The sequence below is a fragment of the Monomorium pharaonis genome, chromosome 4 (genome assembly GCF_013373865.1).
Source record: "Monomorium pharaonis isolate MP-MQ-018 chromosome 4, ASM1337386v2, whole genome shotgun sequence".
NCBI classification, from domain to species: Eukaryota; Metazoa; Arthropoda; class Insecta; order Hymenoptera; family Formicidae; genus Monomorium; species Monomorium pharaonis.
Window position 1 is genome coordinate 9,641,210 of NC_050470.1, and position 24,424 is coordinate 9,665,633.

Here is a 24,424-nt window from a genome sequence, read left to right on the forward strand (position 1 = left end):
CTACTCGCAGATACGAAAACTCAATGAACGTGACGGGATCGGATACACGCAACGTCTCTGGTGGAACTCGTCCCGTACTATTTGAAGACGTAACCTCTGTCTACTACTCTGTCGCGCGTCACGTGAATAAAAGTGAAACGGCATTGAATTTCTCCGTATCCCAGCGGAATTTTACAACACACTGGCGAAAGTTGGTATTTTTTACTTGGTTGATGTAAATCTTTCTATCTTCGCAACTTTATGAGACGTACGAATTAGCCGGCACTATGTCAGGCACGAAGGTAAACTTGACATTCATAAAATGTACTTATTTTTGCATATAATAATTATTTGCATCTGTTGATGAATGAAACGCATCACTGTATTAATTTTCTTTTTTCAGGAAGTAACAGAATTGCAAGCATTCAAAACGGTTCTTTATCACAGTGTGGTAATACTCGCCCTACCTGTGATAGCGTTCTTTACAAGCAAAATTTTTCTCTTTGATGGTACGAAACATATGTGAGAAAGCTACAGTATAACAAGCTTATAATTACAGTCAAAAGAAATCTTTTTTCTATGTATTTATTTCTTTTACAGAACTTTACATCTTAGAATCTTTTGCTTAATTAATGAAATCTTTGCAATTTATACACAGGTATATTAGGTCTCAACAATGTGTCAAGTAATGTTTATTCGGCCGGGGTTGCAGTGATAGTGTTACACATTGCATTAGGAGTTTTTATATACAGAGCATATTTCGATGATCGATCAAGGACACCAGTGGATAAGAGAGATTAGTTTTTTATTATTAAGTACACCTTGGTGACCATACACTTAACACATAATCACAGTCAACACATTTGTTTTCGGATAATATTAAGTGATAATATTTAAGTTATAAAGGAAAACTTTGATGTGTTGTTACAACATTTATTAACATGTTTTTCTGTACTCTTCAGCCAATAATCGATTAAAGGCCAGTTGCAATTTGCTAAAATTAACAATTAGTATCATTTGATGCTATGGAAATAAATTCTCACAAACTTACATTCCATAATTTCTTCGAATGTTACATAATTGCTATTGCATACTTCTATGTGTACTGTTTGATATCCACATTACAAAGTGTTAAAATATTACATACTTCCATGTACAAACTAATGTACAAACAATGAAATTATGTGATGCATAAAATACCTCTTGTCGATAAAGCATTACTTTCATCTGTACAATTTCATCTTTTATAATGTCAGGACAACGCAAGGTTTCAACTAGTTTTGTTTATTGAAGTGAAAGATAGGTGTCCATATTTTCCTTTTTTCTTTTTAAATAAAGATTTCAAAATTTCTGTTCTGTTGTGTACTATATTTATTTAAATTCAAGTTTACAAAAAATATAAAATATTTTTAAATCACTTAAGTTTGTTAAAAGATGAATAAAACTAACATGTAATTATTAACATAGAATGAGTATCGATTAATTGATACAAAATACAAATTGGTAACCACAATAGAAAAACAAAAAAGAAAAATTACTAAAATATCAGGGTGAACAAAAATACTTTTAAGTTCATTTCGTTATTAACAAATTTATTCCTTCATTTAAAACAGCAAAAATGAAAAAATTAAGAGTATTAATTCATTTTTAATACAATTTTATGTCAAATAAGAATGTAGTAATTTATATGCGTTTATATAGAAAGTTTGAATGAAACTTGTTAGATACTACAACAAATTGCCAGATATATAAACATAAACATTTACACATCCTGAACCCATTTTTTTAAAATATATCATTATTTATGTGTTATAAACTTAAGTATACAAGAGATAAGAGTTACAAATATTCAATATAATGTGACTGCAAAATATTTAAGAAAGTAACAGAAACAAAACACATTATTTGTGGTGAAAACTTTTATCATTCAAAAAAAGCAGTTTTTTTAACATTCATTTTTTACATCTCGTTAATAGTAATTATACTATAGTATATATACGTAATCATTTGCAACGCTTAGTTGCTAAAAGCGACGTGGGAGCAAAGTTAGGCGCGAAAATGAAATATGGACCGCCCATCTTGCATATTTCTAGGAACAACTAAAATTTTTCACTATAATGATTTTCTATGTGCTGTGAAGTAATATAGCAATATAAATATCGTGAGAGATAAAGAAATATACTATCGTCATTGTATATGTGTCTGTAAGTTATGTACAATGATATATTTAGTTGAATTACAATTATCTAGAAAGTTACTTTTGCACTAAAAACAATTCAAGTTCAATTAAAACTAATTTTTTAAAAATTACAATAAATTCTTTATATATATTAATTCCAAAATTAAAGCAGACTTAGTAGAATTTTAATTAGCAAAACATTAATTTATTTTGTATCATAAATGCAACAAAAATATTTGTGATAGTTTGCTGTTGGCCATGAGAAAATATTGGAATGAACAATTGTATTATTAAATACATAAGATCGCCCGCGACATTTTAGTTTACAATTTGGTCAGTTCTAATTTAGCACTCACTCTATACATTAAAAATCGCAACTATTAATTCTGGATACTAGCAATAGTTTCCAGAATTTTTTTCAAAAATCTATTATATGTATTTAGAAGTGTTAAAAACTTAAAAAAAAGAAGAAAACCAAAAGATTTTTTTTATAAAGAAATTTTAATAATTCGAGGCGATTATGTTTCTGTCATTTATCCAGGTTATAATTATATTTGCAATTATGTATATCACGAATGCCGTAATGAACTGCTCTCAGGCAAAAGAATATATTCTTCCGCATATTCTAAAAGTTTTACGAATTTATTATATTATTGTTTTTAGCTTTTGCATGTTATTCTTACGCTTGTGATAGTATATATGTCATTAAATAGACTAATCCAGATTAATAGATGTTACAGAAAAAAAAACACGGGAACAGAAAAATAATCATACGTGCTATCAGATCACACAATGTTAAGCGCTCTCGAGACATAATAAACATGATTTATCCAAATAAAATATTCGCTATTTCAATTTATGATAGATTTAATATTATTAAAAACACATAAGTTGTGGTGACCGTTACTCAACGTCCATTTTTTCTTCCTCTGTTTGTTGTTGATTGGACTGACTGTGACTGTTACCTTGGGCATTTTGATTATTTTTCTGTTCATCAGCAGACTTGTCTTTTGGTTTGTCCTCCTTTGGCGGTTCCACTTTAGGTTTAGGCTTATTGAGAATAGGTAGTACCACGCTGTCCATTGACTACACAAACAATGAAAAAAATAAGTATATTTAAAAAATTATAATTACATAGCCGAGTTTTTAAAATATTTACTTGTTTCTCTGCTCGAATCTGTGCCACGGTAACCGGTGGTTGTTGCGTGCGAAGCGTACTCGCAAGTAGAATACGTTTCTCTTCCAACCATGTCCATTTCTCTTGTACAGTTTTCTCTACTATTTTCACTTCTTCCTCTGTTAAATGAGAATATTTATCATCCTTTCCATTCGATACTTTTATTTGATCCAGAGATTTTTTAGCCAGTTGTAATGCCACTGCTAATTCTTCTAATGCACAAGATCTCCCTTCAAATTCTGATCTCCTTTCCTTTATCGGTTCCCCTTGAGACTAATAAAAAAAATTGCACATTTAGAAATTCTGATTTATGGGACAAAAATTGTTGGAAAATAAAGGCAAAAAAACTTGTATGAGATATAAATCACTAGATAATCACTAATCTATTAAATAATATACCTTTAAGCGCGTTAGTCGCTCTGAGTAAATCTGTCGTTGACAATCTTCTCCTTCTTCATAGAGCCAATTTTCAGTATCATCTAACGTACGACATAGCGCTTCTCTATCAGTTTCCGTGATAAATGTAGCTAATTGATCCTCTTCAGATAATTTAGCACGCAGGTCATAAACATATTCTTCCAAGGCATTACGCGCGTCAACTCGTTCTTTTTCCTGTTTATCTTCAGCAATCATCTTGCCCTGTTCACAAACAAAATGCATGTAATTATATAATGATTCGTTGTTACACTGATAAGTTTTTTTACTATAATTGAAGGCAAAAATAATGCAACATTCACACAAGTTACATAAGGCCTGAGATACCTACTTCTTTTTCTATTGCAGCATCAAGGTCTCGTTGAGATAATCCGCATATATTAGCTTCAATAGGTAAATCAATTGTACGAATGGGAATCTTTTTTTTATTTTTATCATCGCCTTTATCATCTCCCTAAAACAAAAAAAATTTAACAAATGTGTATTAACATATTTTTTAAACACTATTTTACACAAACCTATAATTAAAAAAAATCGTTTACAAGAAAGTTTATTATACGATCATATATATTTTCCAATTAATTTCCAAAATTTATTTAGAATTTAACAAATCGTGTATACATAAATATCACTTCAAAATTTTTATTTATGTATAAACACTTACCTTATTATAATACTTTCTTGAAACGCTTTCTTTTTTGTTTTTAAATTAAAGTTTATAAAACAAAAATGCTAAATCAAGTAAATAAAAATTGTACAATAATAGAAAGAACTAAACTGGAATTCAGGTGATGACAAAGATGAGTCAAGGATAATGGGGGATATACACTTTCGTGTGTAGTTTTGAATCCGTATAGTGTCTTATGTAACAAATGGAATATATATGTATAAAGTAGACTTTATGATCTATATATTCGTACGTGTAATGTACTAGATTATTTTTTCTCTATACGAATTGAAAACTATTTAGTGTTGCCTGCCTTTATGCTTTAGGAATACTTATGCTCGGTATAACGTGCTTTTATTATATATCTCTGTCTCTTTTCCTTCTGCGACCCAGTGTATAGAATAGCAGAGCAAAGACAGACAGCACGGCTGTAACACAGCTTCTTGGACCCATATGCATTACCAAAAAATGATTATTAAAGAAATGTATAAAATCATCGGTTGTTATATATTGCAATGTTATTTCATAAAAGAGTAAGCTCTATGTTCTCTAAATTTTTTTTACAATGCTGCTAAATAACAGAGTTTGCAGAAGAAATCGACACAGAGTTTAAAACTTTGCCAACGTCATGCAATCGACAATCATAACGATCTACAAGCTTAACTCACAAAATGTGATGTATAAAACTAGCTTGCTATCTACTTATATAAAGTTAATGTGCATGAAAGTAAATGGTAGAAATTTCTAAATTCTAAGATGAGAAATTAATTGCATTGTAAATTACAGATAGGGTATACTATTTTAATTTTTTAAAATAATTCTCTCGCAATTACTTTATGAAGAAATAAAATATGAAAATTATATTAATTGTTAAAAATAAAATGTGTAAAGTTACGTTTAATGCTAACAAATTGATGCTGAGTAATTGCTTACGTTATAAAAGCAATTGTAATTATTGTGAATTTATTAGTATCACGAGAAGATTACGTCCAAGATTAATTATCGTTTTAAAATAAGCAATAAAGCTATTAGTGTGTGATAAAAGGCAAAGAATATCTAAATCAATCGGCTCTAAATACGAAGGAACGCTCGCAATAACTCACAACAATGCAACAATTAAGAGCTTATAATTTATCGGACACATGTCTTAATATGAATGTGTATGCGTATGGGTCCAAGTAGAGATAATATGCCCCGTACCGAGCTGAACCAAGAGAGAATCCTGGAGGAGTAGGAAGGGGCAGTACCCCCAGCACCTTTTCCACCATCATCAGCATCTGAGTTCCGTCGTGTCTTATCCATGCTCACCTAAACCACAATAAACTCACATAGTCATGCACCTGAACGCCGGCAATGCCGTAACATCACACACCAGAATGATTCCAAATTTTACATATACTGCATGTGGCGTAATACTAATAATAAATCGAAATTGCGATACTCTAGCCTAACGCTATCGCTATCCCTCTTTTTCACAGCTTTAGAATATTACAACGAAATTACAAACCTCTGGAGCTGGTGGTTCGTTAGCCTGCGCATCTTGATCAGGTTTATCTTTTTTATCTGTTGCTTGCGAATCAACATCCATGTTATTTTGTTGTTGTTGTTGCTGCTGCTGCTGTTGCTGAGCTTCCTCTTCTTCCTTCTCTTGTTGAGTCGGCTCACGTTTCTCGATAAGCGAAGCCGACGCAATGGTTAAAATACCATTCAAATTCACTCTTACCTTCACCTTGACTTTTGGCGATTCACCCTCCGGCGTAGGCTTTACGTTCTTTATCGTGAACGTTCCTGTATAAAATAGAAAATTATGAATAATATTTCTCTATTCTAAATCCTACCGTGTAAACGTTTCGAGAAAAACAAATTATTTTAAATAAGATAAACAAAAATAAATTCATACCAATATATGTTTGAGGATAATACGGAGGCGGCGTGCTGTAACTGGCAGTTAGCGTAAATGGATTCGAGCGATAGAATGTTAACATTTTTGAAAACGGCACAGGATGATTATGCCCAAATACTTCCATTTCGCTAAAAAACAAAAAATAACATTCAATTTCTATTAGACACCAGGATATTTTTATTAGACACAATAGCACGAATTGTAATTTATACACACCCTTCCTCGCCTTGAGTAGCATCCCACGTCAGTTTTAAGGGATACGGTTGTATATCCGTAACAGAAAATTCACGGACACGCACAGCAGGACTGAGCATAGCGCACTGTAATGCGCAACCGCGAGCAACAGCTTCATCTTGATTCAGCGTCGTCGATATCGGTCGACCGAAGACTTCCTCCACCAAACGTTTGATAGCGGGAACGCGACTCGATCCTCCAGCCAACTCAACCGCATGAATGTCCTCTAGCTTCAATTCTGAAGCAAATTATGCATTTTTATTTACGAGACGGAGCTTATCGTTAATGCAGTCGAATAAAAGATATGTATTCGATTTTCGATTTGCTCTACCTGTACACGACAAGAATTTTTTATGAAAAAATATTTTGTAATAGAAACAAGGTATCCGCGAAATATAAATTTAACTCAAAGATAATTGGGAATAAATAAACTGCGATACTGTATTCCTTGAAGGACTAAAGCTTCTGATTAATATCAACAATAAGTTCTAAAAACAAGTCGAGTCCTCCAAAATAGTCGCAAAGAAACGCAAAAAACTTATAAAAATCTCTTCCCATAAAAATTACAACCATAATGTATTCAATTTGGAGATTTTAATCCATTCATAACGCAATGAAACAAACATAAGTACGAGAACAATGTGATCAGATCTATTTATGAAATAAACTCTTTAAATTGCCATCAGTGTATTATCACTGATTTATTGTGATAATTAATATTTATTGTCTTTCAGTAATTTTCACTTTACAATTAGTATAGTCACTGAAAGATTAGTGTATTTATTTCACTGATTGACATGTTATAAGTATACGACTAAAAATCAACATATTTTTACTGTTTTTACTAATTTTTACTGATTGTAATTTAAGAATATTTGGCTTGTTCTTTTTCGTTACACTGCTGCATTGGTGCAACAGGGTAGAGTAAGACAAATGTATTTTTTCTCATTCTAACTTATTATAAATTTATAAAAAGAACAGACCTATTATTTGCAAACTTACTTGAATCAGACAAACATTGTCTAAGAGTTCTTTCAACTCGTTCAAACAGATGACCGCATAGTGCCTCCATGTCATTACGCTTCATATCGCCGTGCACATCCTTTTCGTCCATAAAACACTCAATATTTAAGGGCAGGTTGGTCGAATTAGCCGACATTTGCTTTTTAAGCTTTTCCGTTTCTGCTAGTAATCTTAAGTATGCCCGTGGATTGGTATGTACGTCGATGTTATATCGCGTCTTAAACTCCTTGCAGAAATGTTCCGTCAAAATAACGTCAATATCTCTTCCACCCAATTGACCATCGGCAGCACTTGCCAACATCTTTAATGTAAAATAAAAGTAACATTATCAAGACTTTTATACACAATAATAGCGTAACAATCATATTCCAACAGAATTTGCAATACTGACCTTAAGTTTGCCTTTATGAAAGGCACAAACGCTCACTTGCAAGCTGGCGTTGCCGCAATCCACAAAAACAATGTTTCTAGGAGGCGCTTCTGCCGCCGGCAAATCTTGTTTATAAATACCATAACAAAGAGCAGTAGCAGTAGTCTCGTTAAATAATCTTAGAACATTAAGGCCTGCAATTCTTGCCGCATCAAGCAGAGCCTGACGTTCAGCTTGAGTAAAGTATGAAGGAACTGATATGACACAATCATTAACAGCAGTTTGTAGAGCTGTTTCGGAAATATCTTTCAATTTTGTGAAGAGCATAGCGGTAATTTGCTCTGGCGAAAAGATACATTCCTCTCCCAGATATTGGACCTAAAATGTAAATTTAAAAATCAATATGTTAAAATCATTTTTAACAGCATAAAAAATCACAGAAAAAAAAATTAAATTAATATAACTTTTAATAATATATATTTATTTTAATGGAACATAAACAACTTTGAATCACCATAGCATCCTTAAAAGATATAAATAAGTCTCTTCAGAAATAAGAGAGTCCTGGCAAAATGCCTAAATTACTTTCTTAGTCATTGAATTACATCAGTGAGAAGTTATAGCAATTGAAATAATCAAATTCCTGTTACAAAAAACACTTCTGTTTTTTCCTTCTCGTATAATAGCATACTTTATTTATAAAAAAAAAGTATTAAAGCTTAATGGTTATTAAGTAATGCAGCATAGAAAACTTAATAATTTTACAGTGTTACAGGTTGACCGTCCATTTGTCCAGCAAAATTTTCCAAAAACAATTTTTTTTAAACTTTGTTTTTGCCAATAGATACCTAAAGATAATATATGAATCAAGCCATTTAATAAGATAAACAATTCCAAAATCAAGATTACACAAAACAATTTTTTTGCCAAACACAGTAATTTTTCGCTGCACTACTTACTTCCATCTCTGTTGCAAAGGATTTCTTTTAAATAATCTCACTTTTATCTTTTTTCTATAATTCACAAAAATAATCTTGGCTATTCTTATAAGCAACACGTTAAGATAATGAAAAATTCACAATACCATTTCCTTCTGTACTCTTAATACTATACTTACATGTATACCAATGCTTCCATCAGCTTGTGGGGCTATTCTAAATGGAAGAAACCGCAACTCGCTCTGAACTTGTGGATCATTATACTTTCTACCTAATAATCTTTTAAAACCATGAATGGTATTCTTCACATTGGTCACCATTTGGTTCTTAGCTGCTACTCCGAGTATCCGGTTCTTTCCACTAAATGCCACACATGACCTGGAGAATCACAGACATGAAGAATTCCTCATTACTTTCTGTTATTTAAGTTAACTTAGAATATATATCATTTGATTTGCATTATTTGTATTTCATATTTACATAACTGTATCAAAATCATAGATTTTTTATACATGTGGTTTTAGAAAAATCTATCTCTTTGACTTAACGCACCAATTGTTTGGTGTAACCACACAAGTGATATAAAATTAATGAATTCAACATTTTTAATTTCATATTTAACGCACATAAAATCAAATGTTAAACATTAATCTCTGTATACAACACAGGTTTGATAAACAAACGACAGAAGTGCATGACGACAATCGACCTCAAGTAAAACCTGAAGAGGATTATTTCTCGCGGAGATCAAATTAATCGCCAAGGAATCGTCGCCGGCCGTTGGGAGACAAATATAATCGTCGTGACAGCTTCCAAGAGGAAGGGGCGAGGAGGGACGGACTCTCCGGTATCCCCGCGTGAGCGGGGAAAACGGAACGGAAACTCTCGGGAGAGTTACTTCGAAAACACGTGAACGCGGAGTGTGTGACAGCCTAACGGCGACCGTGGCCTGTACGAGATGCCTGTAAATGGTAATAACGCGATCGACGTTCTGGAAGAGTACGGCAATTCCGGGCGCGCGCACGAAACTTTGGCACCTGTAACTTTCTTCGTTCCCCCGTAGCCCGTACGCGTATTATTAAGCAACTGGAGTGAAACACTTTGAGATAACAAAAAAAAAAAAATTATCGGTATCGCGCGTGAAATCGAAGAGACCCGGACACGTGGTAAAGACGGAGCTTTCGTCTCTCGTCCGATCGTCGTCGAGCGGGATCGCGGGACGAAATACGTTTCTTTCAGGTCAGGATGAAAATCCGAGGAAAGAAGTGAAAAATCGAACTCCGCGTCAAGATCGCGAAGGTCGGATCCGCGCGACCGGCACGGCGCGGCGGCGGTGGGGGGCGGCGCGGTGGCGGGCGGTACCGGTATCCTCCTCCTCGTCGGAGAGTCTCGATCAAGTGTCGCGTGTGCTCCTTCACTACTTACGGGGTACTGCGTAGACTGTAGTCATTGGCGATGGTCTCGATGCCGCCGGCACGGGCCACGGCCACGTAACAGCTCTCGTTTCCGAAGTCGATCCCGATCACGGACATCGCAGCCATGACTGGTTGGTCCTCGGTGCTTTACGGCCGAATCGACACTTCCTCCGTGCGATGACACGGGAACAACACCACCACCACCACGTCGTCGTCGTCGTCGTAGTTGTCCTCGTCGTCCGGCGACAGCGGCGGCTCTCGTCGTCGGCACTCCTCGGCGTGTCCCTCGCTTCCGGACTCGACTCGACTCAATTCGAGGATCCTCGTTACCCTCTCGAACGTCACCACGTTCCACTGAGCGACCGCGGAAGTAACACACGACGAGCACACGGATGATCCGGTAGGCTCCAACGCTCACACGCACGATGCTTCAAAGGAAGTGATGGGCGCCAGCACGAACACTGCCTTCTGCTGTGTTCGCTTCAAAACTGGCCAATCATGGCAACGTTATGGCATGCGCCGACCGGCGCGCTACCCGCTCTGGAACATTCTGGAAACCCGCGAGATTGGTCGATTTCGTCGCGACCATCGGACCCCCTATATACGTTTCTCCTCCTTGAAAAGTCGAGAAAAGATCGAACGCTGCGACCGGAGGGGCGAAGGGGGGGGAGGGAAGGGGACTTGGCGCCATATTCGGATCGCCGGCGACCGAACGATCGGTGCAAATCGGATGGGATTTGCGCCGAGATGCGCCATTGCACCCATTGTTCGCCCTCGCGATCAAAATTTGTTCGAATTTGAACAAAGACAGCGGATGTAATTTTCGACGCAACATGGTGGCCAACAGAAGTGCTCGAGCGCCAAAAAAGTTTTTTGAAAATCGCGCTTTCGCTGTCGTACGCTTTTCCGAACGATCTTCCGTATATTTCTTCCTCTTCTCGATCTATTACGTTTAATTTTTTAAAGAGAATTATCTTAAGATTGTAACTTTTATAATAATTATCAAAGGCTTTTTAATTATAAGGTTAAAAAACACTTGTTAAAGAAGAGTTTCCGATAAGAGAAAGAATAGTCCAGATAATGTTTATTTTGCACGATTTAAACTTTAGCCTTTTCTAATTTTTAAGAGATAGAAAAAGAGAAAAGTGAATTAATATTGATCAGAATTGAACAATAACTAAAATTAAGGTATTAAAGTTATAAATAATAAAATTAATAAAAAGTTAATTATAAATTACCTAATTTTTCTTTAATTAATTAAAGAAATAATATATTTCTAAAATACATAAACATTAATTTATTAATAACATAATATGTAAGAGAAAAAATTACATTTTTATATAACAACAATTTCTTTGTTATTTCATGCAAACAATTATTTATAATTTATAAAGAAATATTCAATTTATTTGATGATTATTTGATATTCAATTATACATTTTATTATTATAGATCAAGTGATCTAATTTTAAAAAATTACATTTTAATTTAATGTAAATAATTCTTTTTTAAAATTTAATTAACGTTTTATTTAATCTCAATGTAATTGTTTAATTAAAACACAAACACTTTATCAGTTAAAAATTACGTTAAGATTAGCAAAAATAAATAAATAGAGGAATATAAGACATATATGTTTCTTTGTTTCAGTTTATAATATTTAATAATCATCTGATGCAATAAACAGATATCGTTTCGTAATTTTCTCAATCGTTTGTAGTGGCTTGGTACTTCTCGAGCAATTCGTCTCGCAGTGTTTCGCAGCAGACGTGTATACGTCGGATTGTGTCGGACTCAATCGGGCCATGTGACCACGACTATCGTGAGCTCGATGAAAAATTGATAGCTCGACATGTCACGACTGTGCATTTTGAAATTACGTCCCATGATAAAAAATACCGGCACGGTGGAGACGTTTTTCCGTCGAGTACGTGTCAAAAACGGTGATCGCTTTAACGAAGTTATGTGCTGGAACTGTCAGAGAGGTTATGCCCAGTATTCCTTGTTGCTGGCACCTCGACTCTATCCATTGACTAAATTATTGGACAGAATTTTCTTCAATTTCCCTTTGATAACTACGAGAGAAAGATACGACGAATACGGTAAGAAATCTGGCAGGAGGCGTTATAAGCATCTCGGAATGCTCCTGGGTAGTCTTGGGCTTATAGTGGCTTTTTGTGATGCTTCACATTTTAAAGGTACCTATATGTTATGAGCATAAAAAAACATATATATGTAATGAGATTACATACAAATAGATTCTTAATATATTTTGTAGAGAAAAGATTTTTTCGTGCTGTCCAGTATGGCAATATTACAGAATTAAAAAAGGTAAGTTTTATAATAATTAATATAATGAAATTCTGTTTCTATTATATCATGGTATTGAGAAGATTAATTCACGATTGTACTCTTTAAATAAAGTTATTTGTTGTTTATCTTTCTATTAAATATATATATATATATATATATATATATATATATATATATATATAAAGCAATATATAACTTAAAATAGGAAAATTAACTTAATATAATTATAACATTATATTTTAGTCTATAGCAGATGGCATTGATGTAAATACCAGGCATCCACTAGGCTGGACAGCATTGCAGACTGCTGCTATTAATCAAAAAGAAGATATCATAAAAATTCTATTGAATAATGGTGCCGATGTAAATGCAGGAGATAACTTTGTTAATGTATATAGAACTGCCATGGAAAAGGGCTTACATTCATTGGATGGTATTATTTTTATATAAGCATTATTGTTAATATTGAAAGAGATAACAAAAAGCATATTTTCTTCTAAATATTAAAGTTCAAAAAGAAATATCAAGTGTGAACCTTTGTAAAATATATTGATGTGTTGAGAGATTAATTTTAGAAATTTTAATATTTTAGTTCTTACAAAGAGAGAAGAGGAATTTTCTGACCGACTAAATAATCGAGCTACTTTCCAAGGTTTTACGGCATTACACTATGCTGTGTTAGCTGATTCAAAAGGTTGTGTGAAAGCATTGTTAGATGGAGGAGCAAATCCAACTATAGAAAATGAAGCTGGACATCGGGCGGTTGCATACGCTAAAGAAGGGGAAATTAAAGAAATGCTCATCAAACATGCCATTAAATATGATGAAATAGTAAAAGAAAAGGTAAATACTACGTTTGTTTTCTTTATAATAACATTGCATGTGCAAAATCAAAATCATTTGTGTATTAAATTTTCTTCTTAGGAAGCAGAGGAACGTCGCAGATTTCCATTAGAGCAACGTTTGAAACAACATATTGTAGGACAAGAGGGACCAATTTCCATTGTTGCTTCTAGTAAGAATTCTATAATCTTATCAGATTTTAAAATATTTTATTAGAAAATAGTTTATCCAAAGATTTGTTTACAAATTATTATATTATTTAATATTATTATTTAATATTAGCTATCAGAAGGAAGGAAAATGGTTGGATAGATGAGGAGCATCCCCTAGTATTTCTGTTCTTGGGTTCGTCAGGCATTGGCAAAACCGAATTAGCCAAACAATTAGCCGCTTATATTCACAGGAATAAGTCAGATAGTTTTATTCGGTTGGATATGTCTGAATATCAGGGAAAACATGAAGTTGCAAAATTAATTGGAGCACCACCAGGGTATACTTTTAATATATTATTATTTTAGTACTATTATTACTTTTATTTTTGTTTAATCATTTTTTATATATTTTAAGGGTCCATTCTATCTTGTAACCTGAAAAAAGGCAATATTTGAAATTTTTGGGGGAAAAAAAATAAAAAAGATAGACTTTTCTATTTTTGTATTTTATTTATTATACTTTAATGTATAAGAATTTTTTAAAATCGATTTTATATATTGTGGAGAAAAGTGAGATGGTCGAAACCTCTGCATGCAGAAATGGTTTCTTGGAGGAAATTCTAGAGATCGCAAAAGTTGTCCAAAACAATCGAACAAAACGTTGTTTTAATCAATATAAGTGTCTCTGGAATAAACTACAAGAAATTAATTCGGATACGAATTAGCAAAACTGCAGTCTTTATAAGAAAAAATGTCAATCTTTGCCTCAATTTTTCAATAGTTTTTGTTGCAAAAAGAACTATCAGATATAATTGGTATAATTGTAATCTATTCTATGGAGAAAACATTGTTTTATATTTTAAAAAAAGATTGGAGATGATTTGTTGAATATCGTGTGCCCTATCACTTCCGCTAGTTCAAAAAATATTGTTTTGAGAAAAACGCGTTTAAAGTTTCAGGTTTGATTTTCATTGATATAAACTTTTATATTTTGGTACTTACAACTAATTAGCTATATTCTACACGCTTAGGGTTATCAAATTATGCAAAAAATTTGAAAATTTTAATCTAACAGTAAAATGGATCCTTAAGTTTGCATATGTTATATTTCAAATTTGATATATAACAATAGCGATAAATTTTAAACCTATTATTCAGATATGTGGGACATGATGATGGTGGACAACTGACGAAACTTTTAAAAAAATGTCCTTCTGCTGTTGTGTTATTTGATGAAGTTGACAAAGCGCATCCCGATGTTCTAACCGTTTTGCTACAGCTTTTTGATGAAGTAATTATTTACTTTTTAAATTATTTGTCTCTTTATAGAATTCTCTAATAATGCAATAATATTTACTTTTAAGGGAAGACTAACTGACGGTAAAGGCAAAACAATTGAATGTAAAAATGCCATCTTTATAATGACGTCAAATTTAGGAAGCGAAGAAATTGCAGAATATGCAATGCAACTCAGAGCAGAAGCTGAAAGACTATTAAACCATAGGTTGGTCAATACTACTGATGAAGATCAAGAGCCAGAACGCATTGAGATATCTCGTAATTTTAAGGATCAAGTGGTATGTAAATCAAAAATATATAAGGTATATTTTAAAACTCGTGGAAAATTTTTAAATAAAATCTTATAGGTACGTCCAATACTGAAAGCTCATTTTCGGAGAGACGAGTTTTTGGGAAGAATAAATGAAATTGTATACTTTTTGCCGTTTTCTCGGGCTGAATTAATAGAATTAGTTGCCAGAGAATTAAAGGCATGGGCTATACGTGCAAAAGAAAGACACATGATTGAAATAAAATGGGATAGGGAAGTTCTATCAGTATTAGCAGATGGATATGATGTTCATTATGGCGCTCGTTCCATCAAATACGAAGTGGAAAGACGTGTCGTTAATCAATTAGCAGCGGCTCATGAACGTGGGGAACTTGGTATCTGTCTTCTTTCTTTCTTTTCTTAAATATTGCATTTTTTTTTAATGGCAATTTTTTGATAGGTAAAGGATGCTGTGTATTGTTAAAAGCCAAGTGGCACGAAAGTGGAGCAAGCATAACTCTTTCTGTTCAACAAAAGGGCTCGAAAAAATTCGTCGATATCGTCGAAACAGACAAGTTAACGAAAAATGTTAATTCAAAATTCTTGTAATTATAAAATGCTAGTTTTGCTTTAATAACTTGTATCAAACTCGTTGTCACTTAAGAAAGAAGATCTGGGAAAAGTTTTATGTTATTTGTTACGATAGTGTTTAAATGCCTAAATCATAATAAAAAATCTAGATTATATATAGGTATGTGTTGTGTTATGAATGTCGCAAAAATTTATTTTATTAAGTGTAATATAGATATTTTGTGATATCTTATTCTGCCACAATTATATAGAAATTATTTTTTTACTCACACTCTTAATGTGTATGCGTATCTCATTACGCACACGATAAAGATTGAAAATATATAAGTAATAGGCATATCGTATATTACTCAACAGAATTTTTTAACATTTATGAGTGCGCAATTAGCGATGCAAGTCCAAAGTTTTCTGGTTATGTTTCTGTCGAATCTGTATACAAATAAATCCAATTCACAGCTTTAGATAAAACACATTGGATTTTTCTGATGTAAATAAGTTATTGTTTATTTTGAAAGAAATTATAACTGGATCGAGAGTTACATTACAAGAAAATATTGATTACACATTACATTTAGAATACATTATTTATATTCTTCACGGTGTACGGATATACGGGAGACATATCTTTAAAAACTCTTCGAAACAATGTTCCTTCTGTTTTTACTTACAAATCTTGACAAGTAAGATAAAATGCTCCTCTTTATCCTTTATTGGCAGGACGAACGACGAACATGACCTTTTTCATTTGTTTTTTTTAGATCGTTTGTTAATTAAGATATTAAGTGAGGCTCTTCTTGGTATACTATATAATGTGCAAGGCAAATTCAGGTCCATCAATAGTCATTCCTATTGATCGAAGAACCATAACGAGTTTTTTTTTATTGATAAAAATAAATTCATAAAAAATATAACAACTCGTGCTGGCTCTGTTACATCAGTTTTTCATGGGTGAACAGTTGAATTTTCAGTGTATATGTCAAATAAGTCGATTAAATTTTTTTAAATATTGTATAAATATAATTTGACCTAAGTGTCGAAAAAAATTGAGCTTCTCTTGTATAACGAGAATTTGTGTAAGTATGCTTTATAAAGAACTTTTCACGTGGTAGAATATAGTAATATCGAAAGTACATTTTTCAGCAGACACCCAGGATGATTGTACGACGGTAAACATATAAGACATTTGTCAAGTGTATGTTCATATTAATATAACGCAGCTGAAAAGATGGAGATCAGTAACAGTGATGCATTTGAAATTGTCTATAAATGCTTTGTAAATAAAATTCGGCTTATAGAACTGATGAAAGATTCGAAATTTATACTATTATCTTTATCTCTTACATTTGGTTTTCTAATTATCTTCTCTAAATTGATTACCGAGTGAACAGTTCATTCTTATCGAATCGATTCGCTCTTCTTCATTCGTTTGCTATTTCATCTTAATTTCAACCACAAAACAAAAGACGTTGTTTTTTAAACTTCTAAGCTTTATTATTATTAAATATTTAATCACAGAAATCTTACTTTTTATGGAGGAAAGAATTCAAGATTATTACAGAAAATTTTTATTATTGATGTCCATCTTTATATAATTGCAGCTGCATAAGATATTTCTAATTCTATTATATATTTTTTCGATAATATATAGAATAGAAATACCGTAAATATATATAATATATATATATATATATAAGTTTTAAGCGTACAATTCGGACTACGTTTTCATATGGTGAAAACGTTTCTTCTCGTCTAGATCTTTAGAGATTTTTCTCTTTACATGTTTTATATATATTTATACTTATTCATTATAATATTTATTTTAGATATTCTTAACGCTCACACAATAACACTTAGTTCTTTCTTTCCAGCAATGTGGATCGCTACCATGCAATTCGACTGACAAATCGCAGACACTTAAAAAACGATGTACAACGTACATATATACGATTAAATCTTTGAATAACCGGCAAGCTTATTATTTTTTTCGACATTTAAAATCAAGAAAAGCAGATTCGAAAGCATAAATTATCGATATGATATAGTTTTGATCGGATACGTTTTCGCGTTTCATAATATTTGATTCGTGGAAAAATCAAACTTAATTTTCGGTAAACGAAAGCAAGTATGTGCGTATATACTTGTAGAGACATTGTAAAAAAAAAACGTTTTATTGCCTGTTATTTTTAAATTGTATTTGATACTAAAAACGAAAAATGTCTGGATCTTTTTACTTTCTTCACACAAACATTATTTGTTTTAAATTTGTTTAGCATATGAATTACACACTCGACAAAATACACAGCGATAACGACAATCAATACGTTGTCGCGATTAGCATGCTCGTTCGCAGGGATATTAGGCCTTTTCGATCAGCCAGCAAGCTATAGACACGGCGTATTTTAAATACTCTTCTAGGCCACATTTGACAGATTTAGGCTTCCAATGTACGTAATTTCCTTTTTTTTTTCTCGAAGAGAAGAGGAGGAAGAAGAAGAAGCGTAATTATAAGAGAAATACGGGATAAACCTGAGAGAAAGTAGCTTCTTAGCAAAGATGATTCGATCAGCGTACTCGGACTTGGTAATTATTTTCTCAAGTCAGTGTCTTATCTTAAAGTATTAGTTTGTACGTTTAATTATTGATCTGTTAAGCGAAACGCGAGACCTGTCTCTGCTTTTGCTTCACAGCTTAGGGGGACCACGTCTCCTTTTATTGTAACTTCGAAGAAGTTATGCATTCATAGTAACGCATTAATAGATATTTTAAAATATATTAAGATATTTTAAAAATACGTCTCTAAATCGTTCGGGTATTCAAAAATTAAGAAATGCACAATTGGATCGCGCGCATAGAGTTTGTGCAATGAACAAAAGTACAAGTGCATAGTATATACCTATTAGAGATATAAATATATGGAGTGCATAGATATATACGAAGAATATTAATCGGTTTTTCATCTCTTACTTTTTTCTCCCTTTCCTCGCGCATCGACATTCGATGCAACGAAATCATTACGGATCAATATATCTATTATAAAAGTGCAGAAGATGAACGGTTCCTTAATGAATCATTTTGGATTTTTTTTTTTTTTTTTGTCTTTTTGTTGAGACAGTGGGGGGAGGGGAGATATACGTCATCTTTTTTTTACATTTATATATAATACCGCTATACGTTTCGTATATGGTCATTTGACTATTCGTTATTATGACGTAACAATGACGACAGATTGTATTTCCTTCGATCGAGGACGCGAAAATTATATTCGGGCAATCCAACGGCTAGATCGTAATAACGATCGAACTAGTGTAGCGTGTGCCACTCGGCAATTTGCTTCCTCGGAGACTGCGTCATTTGAAGCCAGTGCTCTCGTCCCTGACTGTTACCGCTGTCGGCACCTGTAGCCGGTCCAATGATGCAGGATCCGACGATGGCGTTTCCGCCGATCAGCTCGCTGCTCGAATCCAGCACGCATATCTTACGTAGACGCAATTAATCGATTATTTTCTCTTGACCTACATGCTATTTGTTATATGCGCAGTTTCTTTAGAATATACACTGGTAAACATTTTTCTTCGAATTTTTTACATAAATTTTTTCAACTTTTTGTATAGATTTTAGAACTTGACAATTTCTGTACAATAAAAAAATTTTTTAGATTTTTTCGTGAAAAAAATTATGCAAAAATTAGTGCACAAAAAATTGCATATTTTTGTGCATAAATTTCTGCAGTTTTTACAGATTTTTGTACAAAGTCTTCACCTTCAGAATTTTTCTGTAGAAAATTTTGCAGAATTTTATGTAATTTTTTCTGAAGGCAAAAAACTTCAGAAAAACGTTTATCAAGTTCTGCAAAATATTCTGCAGAAAAATTCTGAAGGCAAAAACTTTGTATAAAAATCTGTAAAAACTGCAAAAATTTGTGCACAAAAATATGCAATTTTTTGTGCAGTAATTTTTGCATAATTTTTTCCTACGGGTTCTAATACGAATTAGAACACTTTTTATAAGTGTTGAGAAAGTCTGTATCTTTTCTCGAATTTTTCATGTATACAAATTTTAAAATATTCTGAAGACTTCTAAAATTTCTCATCCTATTTCTGAAGAAAACTTATAAAATCTTAAAAAGTTTAATGTACTGTTTCAAAAATCTTTAAAATCAAAGTATGTAACGCAAATTGTTAATAACGTTACAAAATATTACAAGAACTTTTTTCATCATATAGGATATCAATTTTTACATACCTCTATAGCCGACGACGCGAGTAATGAGGCAGGTATATTAAACGACATTGCTTCGTTCCAAACGGGATTTGTCGTAGCCCTCCTGACAGCTGTTTTCTTCTTTTTCTTTACTCTTCTTTCTCCACAGAGAAGACTGACTTTCGCGAACGGATCCAGTGTCTCCTTGTCCTACGTCACATATTATTTAGAAACGCATACTGCTGAGGTTAATTAAATAATTACAAAAAAATGTGAACTTTCTAAATTAAAGATACATTTGAGGAAATGTGTATATGGCTTCCCTAGCGAAAGTCAAAATCAGAGTGTAACATATCGAATATAAGAGGAGAGTGAAACAAAACTTTTAGGAAGCATAAAATAGAACGTAAAAGAAACATTATGAGAGCTAAACGCTTCATTCTTTTCTTACATTTGATCTACGCTCCAATTTTTATTCTTGCCAGGATTATATTTGCCGAAGTATTATACTAATCGAAAAAAAAAACGAGAAAAGTGAAGGTCACCTTTCATTTTTAAAACGAAAGGCGGCGCGCGATTGATGGAAAAAGAAACCTATTTTTAAAGCGATGTGATATATATTATTACCTCATTTTATATATATATCGTACCTGCTGGGGAAACAGATTTCTAGCTTTCATCATGAGAACCGTGAGCCTCTCGGCACTCGGCAAGTAAGACAATGAGACCAGCACCTCTTGAATCTCCTCCGGTGGTTTGCGCTCCCTCGTTATTTCACCCCAGACTTCTACCGAGGAAGTGGAAGAGACCAATTCGAGGCTGTCCATGGCCACTCTCACCGAGCCCACCACATCGTTCCTCGAGAAACGATCGTAATCGAATACCTAATCGCGTCATAACGTCCACAAGTTATTTCAATTGAATCGGGAATGGATATTCTACTCTAGTTTATATATATGTACAAATAATATACGAATCGCTCTGTATGATTTTTTTTTATGCTATGTAATTGCCTGCAAAACTAGAGTCTTCTCCTGCAGCTCTTCGTAGCTGACGGGAAACTTGAAGTGCTGATCGAAAAACGGATTCGGGTCGTTCCGGTGGATCTGCGTTTGCCTTTTCCTGCTGTCCACTTCCGGGCTGAGGGTAAGCCTCACGTAGGGATCGTTGAAGCCGCCCTGATCGCTGCCCGCGAGATCGTGCGCCTCGATCAGGTGCACGTCCAAATCTGATTTGTCGAAGTCGTACCTCAGGCGCAGATGAAGCCTGCCCAGATGCTTCCCCGTCCTGCGGGATTTACGCAAATGTCGCGGTTGGTGCGGATTGTGTGCTATCTTTAGCTAATAATCAAGCGTCTCTTAGCGTAGCGGGAGAAACTAATTTGGGATCATCAGCGAAGTTTTATGAGCGAAGTTTTGTTATGTACCTGCGAGCGCTGAGAAAGACAGGGCCGTCACGTCTCTGATAAAGATCCGGTTGTAAAGAACCAAGCGGAGAAGCGGGCGGTATGGGGCCACCCTCGCTGCTACAGAGGAACGAGTATTTCATACACTAATAAGGGTTCAATTGGAATTTTTAATAATTATCGAGGACAAATCCGCGCAATCTTTTTTTTCCCCGCTGATTAATAATATCTCGTATAGCGCGTTACAGACGGCAATTCCGAAAGCTAATATTATATCAGAATATCTAGAGATTATTTTATATGAAAAACAAATGTTAAGCCATATTTATGAAAATATTATATATAATTTGTTCTGACGGAAATTACATTATTAATGCGTTTGCGGAGATAAACTCTCTTGATATTTTCCTGTTTATTTGAATTTTATACTTTGTCATACGCGAAAATGACGTTATTCATTTTTATGAAGATTTCATGTTTATCACATTTGAGAGAGAGAGCTCTATTATTTACCTTATGGAAGCACGTGGCGGTGGGATGAGAAGGGGCGATAAGCAACGACTGGTCTGTCTGGAAGTACTTTGAACGGCATTCATTGGCGAACACCCGCAAGTGGAACTTACACCCGTTGCCACGGACGACAAAGAGGTCTGTGAAGGTGACGCATTTCCACTATGCAGGCTGCTCGTGTAACTGGCAGGACTTGCACAGCGTGCATCCAAGGACGCCGCGCGAGCCGGTGACGGAGATCTATGGGAAATTTCCAAACTACACGTCCACGGATTACATAAAAGAGAAAAGAATTTGAGGCGCAACTAAAGATCCTTAGAGTTACGAAATAGATCTATTAATTTGTTAGAATATTTTGGGCAATTAGAAATAAATTGCTGACAAATTAACTTGAATTTGCATTAAAAACGAAAACTCAAGCAAAGAACATTAAGGATGTATCGGACTGAAGTTCAAAATGGTACAAAGTTTACAATTTGTGAAATTGTTCTCTTAGTTTCCTTAACATACTGCAAAAAATTGAAAACGCATCCAGTAAACGGTTGCTGAGTTATAACTATTTTAATTTTCATTGATTTTACGTGGTATCCTTTTCCTATCTTATGGAAAAGGACGATCTTGATAGATGAAACAGTTAAAAAAATATAGAAGAAATAGTACCAGTGTTTTGAATTTTTTTGTACATCTAGTATATGAAGAGATGAAAATATCTGCCAAGTTTCAATTGGCTACACCGTTTTAAAGAAATAAAATATAACTTGAGATAATTATGCATTTTCACTGTCAAAAGTTAAAACTCATAAGTGAAAAAAATCGCAAATACGTGAAAAATACCTTTGTAAGAGCAAAAATAAGACTCCAACTATCGTTCAAGTTTCTTACATCTAGATTTACTATGCGTTAGGCGTAGATATTTAAGTATTTCAAATTTCATGCACTTTTGTCTAAGATTGTATGTCCAATACATCCTTAAAATCAATCTTCTAAAACATTAATTTTAGGAACATTATGACGTAATATTTTATAAATGTTTTTGAATTGTTACTCCATAACGTAATATTCCTAAACATTATAATTACAGTGTAGAAATATTTTTAATATTCTACTCAAATTTTCTTTCATAATAACATGTATACAACATTAATAACTACATATTTGACAATTATATGTTATAAAATATCAATGAAGAACGTGTTAATAATATCCTGTCTGCTGAATATAGTTTAAGAAAAATTATATCAAACGAAAGTTATATTAGTTCAAGTTTATTAATGAAAACAGACGTTGATATCAACGCTAAAGGAACTTGTAAAAGCGTATAAAAAAAGTTTTATTAATTATGAATAAATCACCGTGTTACTTATTTAAGTAAATCGAGAAGAATTTTTTTTTAATTAGAATAATCACTCTCATTAATAAGCAATTTTTTATATTTGTGACTTGAATAAATTATGCAACGGAATATTTCTATTTATATTTGTTTGCTACTTTATATGCAAAGTCGTCATAAACGTCATTCATCGAAGCTTAAAAAAAAACCGTGAACCTGCGAATATTTAAAAAGTAAATAATAGTATCGAAATCTCTCGAGAGCTTGCATATTAAATGGTAACTAAAAAAAAAGAGGGGGGTGGGATCGGGTCCTTCGCGCTGACCTCGAGCTTCTGCTGGGTGGGTACGAAGATGCGGTGTGTAGAGGATCGTGTCGGGGCTGATGCCGTCCGTCCGGGCCGAACGCTCTGATCTGCGGCGACGATCCCCGATGGTTCGAAGAGCAGGACGCACCCTCGACCGAGCTCTGCGAGCTGACGGACGAGTTCCTCGCCAACGTTCGACCGCCCGGACAACTGCGACTTTGATGGGGCAGGCCTTCAGGGGGTGAAAAGTATTACATAAAATTATGCAGGGATGGAAAATTATCATGGTAATAACCAGAAGATAGCTTTCGGGAGCCTCTCAATTATGCGCGACGCGATGGTTTATAAATTTCTTCGCAATCGAATTCCGTCACCCGTGAGGCAGAACGGCGTGCGTCAGGGGCGCGTCGATATCGAGAGTCAATCTCGAGCGAATAAATAAATAAATAAATAAATAAAACTGTGACGCGTGTAAAAAAAAAGCGTCGAGGGAAATCTTAAATAGGTTGTTGACGTAGGTGCAATTTTTCCGAGGGCAATATAATATAACGAACGTCCATCTCCAGAAACATTAATTAAAAACCAATCAGCATCAACCGGCTCGATTGTCTCGTTTTAAAGGATCGACTGTCATTTCTCACGAGCAATAAACTAGACATAATTTTTCAGAAAACGATCGAAGGTACGTGCGCGTAGTAGCCACTTAAATTATGCACGTAATTCCAACTAATATTTGCGGAAGGAATCCCATTAGAAGCACTCACAATTACCTGGTTCGGTTACCGACGGTTGTACCGCGTGTTGCTCCTTTGCGACGTTAAATTCCTGAAATGGAAAATTAAGATTCAATTAGAATTCTCCTTAATACACCAACAATAAACGCGATACCTATAGGCAACGCCGT

The 24,424-nt window shown here is 33.7% G+C and overlaps 4 protein-coding genes across 13 annotated transcripts in view; 2 read left to right on the top strand and 2 right to left on the bottom strand.

Annotated features, from left to right (window-relative positions):
* Nucleotides 1-74: 74 nt before the first annotated feature.
* On the top strand, nucleotides 75-1,193 carry LOC105832482 (vacuolar ATPase assembly integral membrane protein VMA21 homolog). Its single transcript, XM_012673467.3, has 3 exons — nucleotides 75-281; nucleotides 383-488; nucleotides 638-1,193. The coding sequence occupies exons 1-3, from the start codon at nucleotides 267-269 to the stop codon at nucleotides 778-780; spliced, it is 264 nt and encodes an 87-aa protein (XP_012528921.1). The 5' UTR covers nucleotides 75-266; the 3' UTR covers nucleotides 781-1,193.
* LOC105832476 (heat shock 70 kDa protein 4) lies at nucleotides 771-10,850 on the bottom strand. 2 transcript variants are annotated; one of them, XM_012673451.3, is made up of 12 exons: nucleotides 10,331-10,850; nucleotides 9,085-9,283; nucleotides 7,989-8,345; nucleotides 7,577-7,898; nucleotides 6,557-6,812; nucleotides 6,338-6,468; nucleotides 5,945-6,225; nucleotides 5,638-5,745; nucleotides 4,102-4,224; nucleotides 3,735-3,974; nucleotides 3,318-3,608; nucleotides 771-3,244 (listed from the first exon to the last, which is right to left on the bottom strand). In XM_012673451.3, exons 1-12 carry the CDS (start codon nucleotides 10,444-10,446, stop codon nucleotides 3,062-3,064), a joined length of 2,607 nt encoding a protein of 868 aa, XP_012528905.1. In that variant the 5' UTR covers nucleotides 10,447-10,850; the 3' UTR covers nucleotides 771-3,061. The 2 variants fall into 2 exon arrangements, with proteins under 2 accessions (XP_012528905.1, XP_012528906.1); XM_012673452.3 differs by lacking the exon at nucleotides 5,638-5,745 and having other exon boundaries at nucleotides 10,331-10,847.
* Nucleotides 10,851-12,030: 1,180 nt separating this feature from the next.
* LOC105832477 (caseinolytic peptidase B protein homolog) lies at nucleotides 12,031-16,105 on the top strand. Its single transcript, XM_012673453.3, has 10 exons — nucleotides 12,031-12,518; nucleotides 12,599-12,651; nucleotides 12,877-13,066; nucleotides 13,226-13,476; nucleotides 13,558-13,648; nucleotides 13,759-13,966; nucleotides 14,787-14,919; nucleotides 14,993-15,205; nucleotides 15,275-15,572; nucleotides 15,638-16,105. The coding sequence occupies exons 1-10, from the start codon at nucleotides 12,173-12,175 to the stop codon at nucleotides 15,784-15,786; spliced, it is 1,932 nt and encodes a 643-aa protein (XP_012528907.1). The 5' UTR covers nucleotides 12,031-12,172; the 3' UTR covers nucleotides 15,787-16,105.
* Nucleotides 16,106-17,743: 1,638 nt separating this feature from the next.
* The window catches only part of LOC105832478 (synaptotagmin-5), a 31,150-nt gene continuing 24,469 nt past the window's right edge, over nucleotides 17,744-24,424 (bottom strand). For 8 of the 9 annotated variants that reach the window (XM_012673454.3, XM_012673463.3, XM_036286102.1 and 5 more), the window contains exons 3-10: nucleotides 24,291-24,345; nucleotides 23,539-23,752; nucleotides 21,887-22,123; nucleotides 21,395-21,493; nucleotides 20,982-21,255; nucleotides 20,619-20,852; nucleotides 20,011-20,178; nucleotides 17,744-19,242 (exon numbers count right to left, since the gene is read on the bottom strand). In XM_012673454.3, coding sequence (XP_012528908.1) covers nucleotides 19,069-19,242; nucleotides 20,011-20,178; nucleotides 20,619-20,852; nucleotides 20,982-21,255; nucleotides 21,395-21,493; nucleotides 21,887-22,123; nucleotides 23,539-23,752; nucleotides 24,291-24,345 — 1,455 coding nt within the window. In that variant the 3' untranslated portion in view covers nucleotides 17,744-19,068. The remainder of the gene's footprint in view (nucleotides 19,243-20,010; nucleotides 20,179-20,618; nucleotides 20,853-20,981; nucleotides 21,256-21,394; nucleotides 21,494-21,886; nucleotides 22,124-23,538; nucleotides 23,753-24,290; nucleotides 24,346-24,424) is intronic. The other variant, XM_012673455.3, reaches the window with a different exon arrangement.

Bases quoted from the DNA above. Each gene is read 5' to 3' on its own strand.
- LOC105832482 (XM_012673467.3), top strand. The intron at 489-637 runs GTACGAAACATA...ATTTATACACAG, and splicing joins CAAAATTTTTCTCTTTGATG to GTATATTAGGTCTCAACAAT.
- LOC105832477 (XM_012673453.3), top strand. From the start codon at position 12,173: ATGTCACGACTGTGCATTTTGAAATTACGTCCCATGATAAAAAATACC. The intron at 12,519-12,598 runs GTACCTATATGT...TATATTTTGTAG, and splicing joins TGATGCTTCACATTTTAAAG to AGAAAAGATTTTTTCGTGCT. The intron at 13,067-13,225 runs GTATTATTTTTA...TTAATATTTTAG, and splicing joins GGGCTTACATTCATTGGATG to TTCTTACAAAGAGAGAAGAG.
- LOC105832476 (XM_012673451.3), bottom strand. From the start codon at position 10,446: ATGGCTGCGATGTCCGTGATCGGGATCGACTTCGGAAACGAGAGCTGT. The intron at 6,469-6,556 runs GTGTGTATAAAT...TTTGTTTTTTAG, and splicing joins GCTACTCAAGGCGAGGAAGG to CGAAATGGAAGTATTTGGGC. The intron at 5,746-5,944 runs GTTTGTAATTTC...ATTGTGGTTTAG, and splicing joins ACGAACCACCAGCTCCAGAG to GTGAGCATGGATAAGACACG.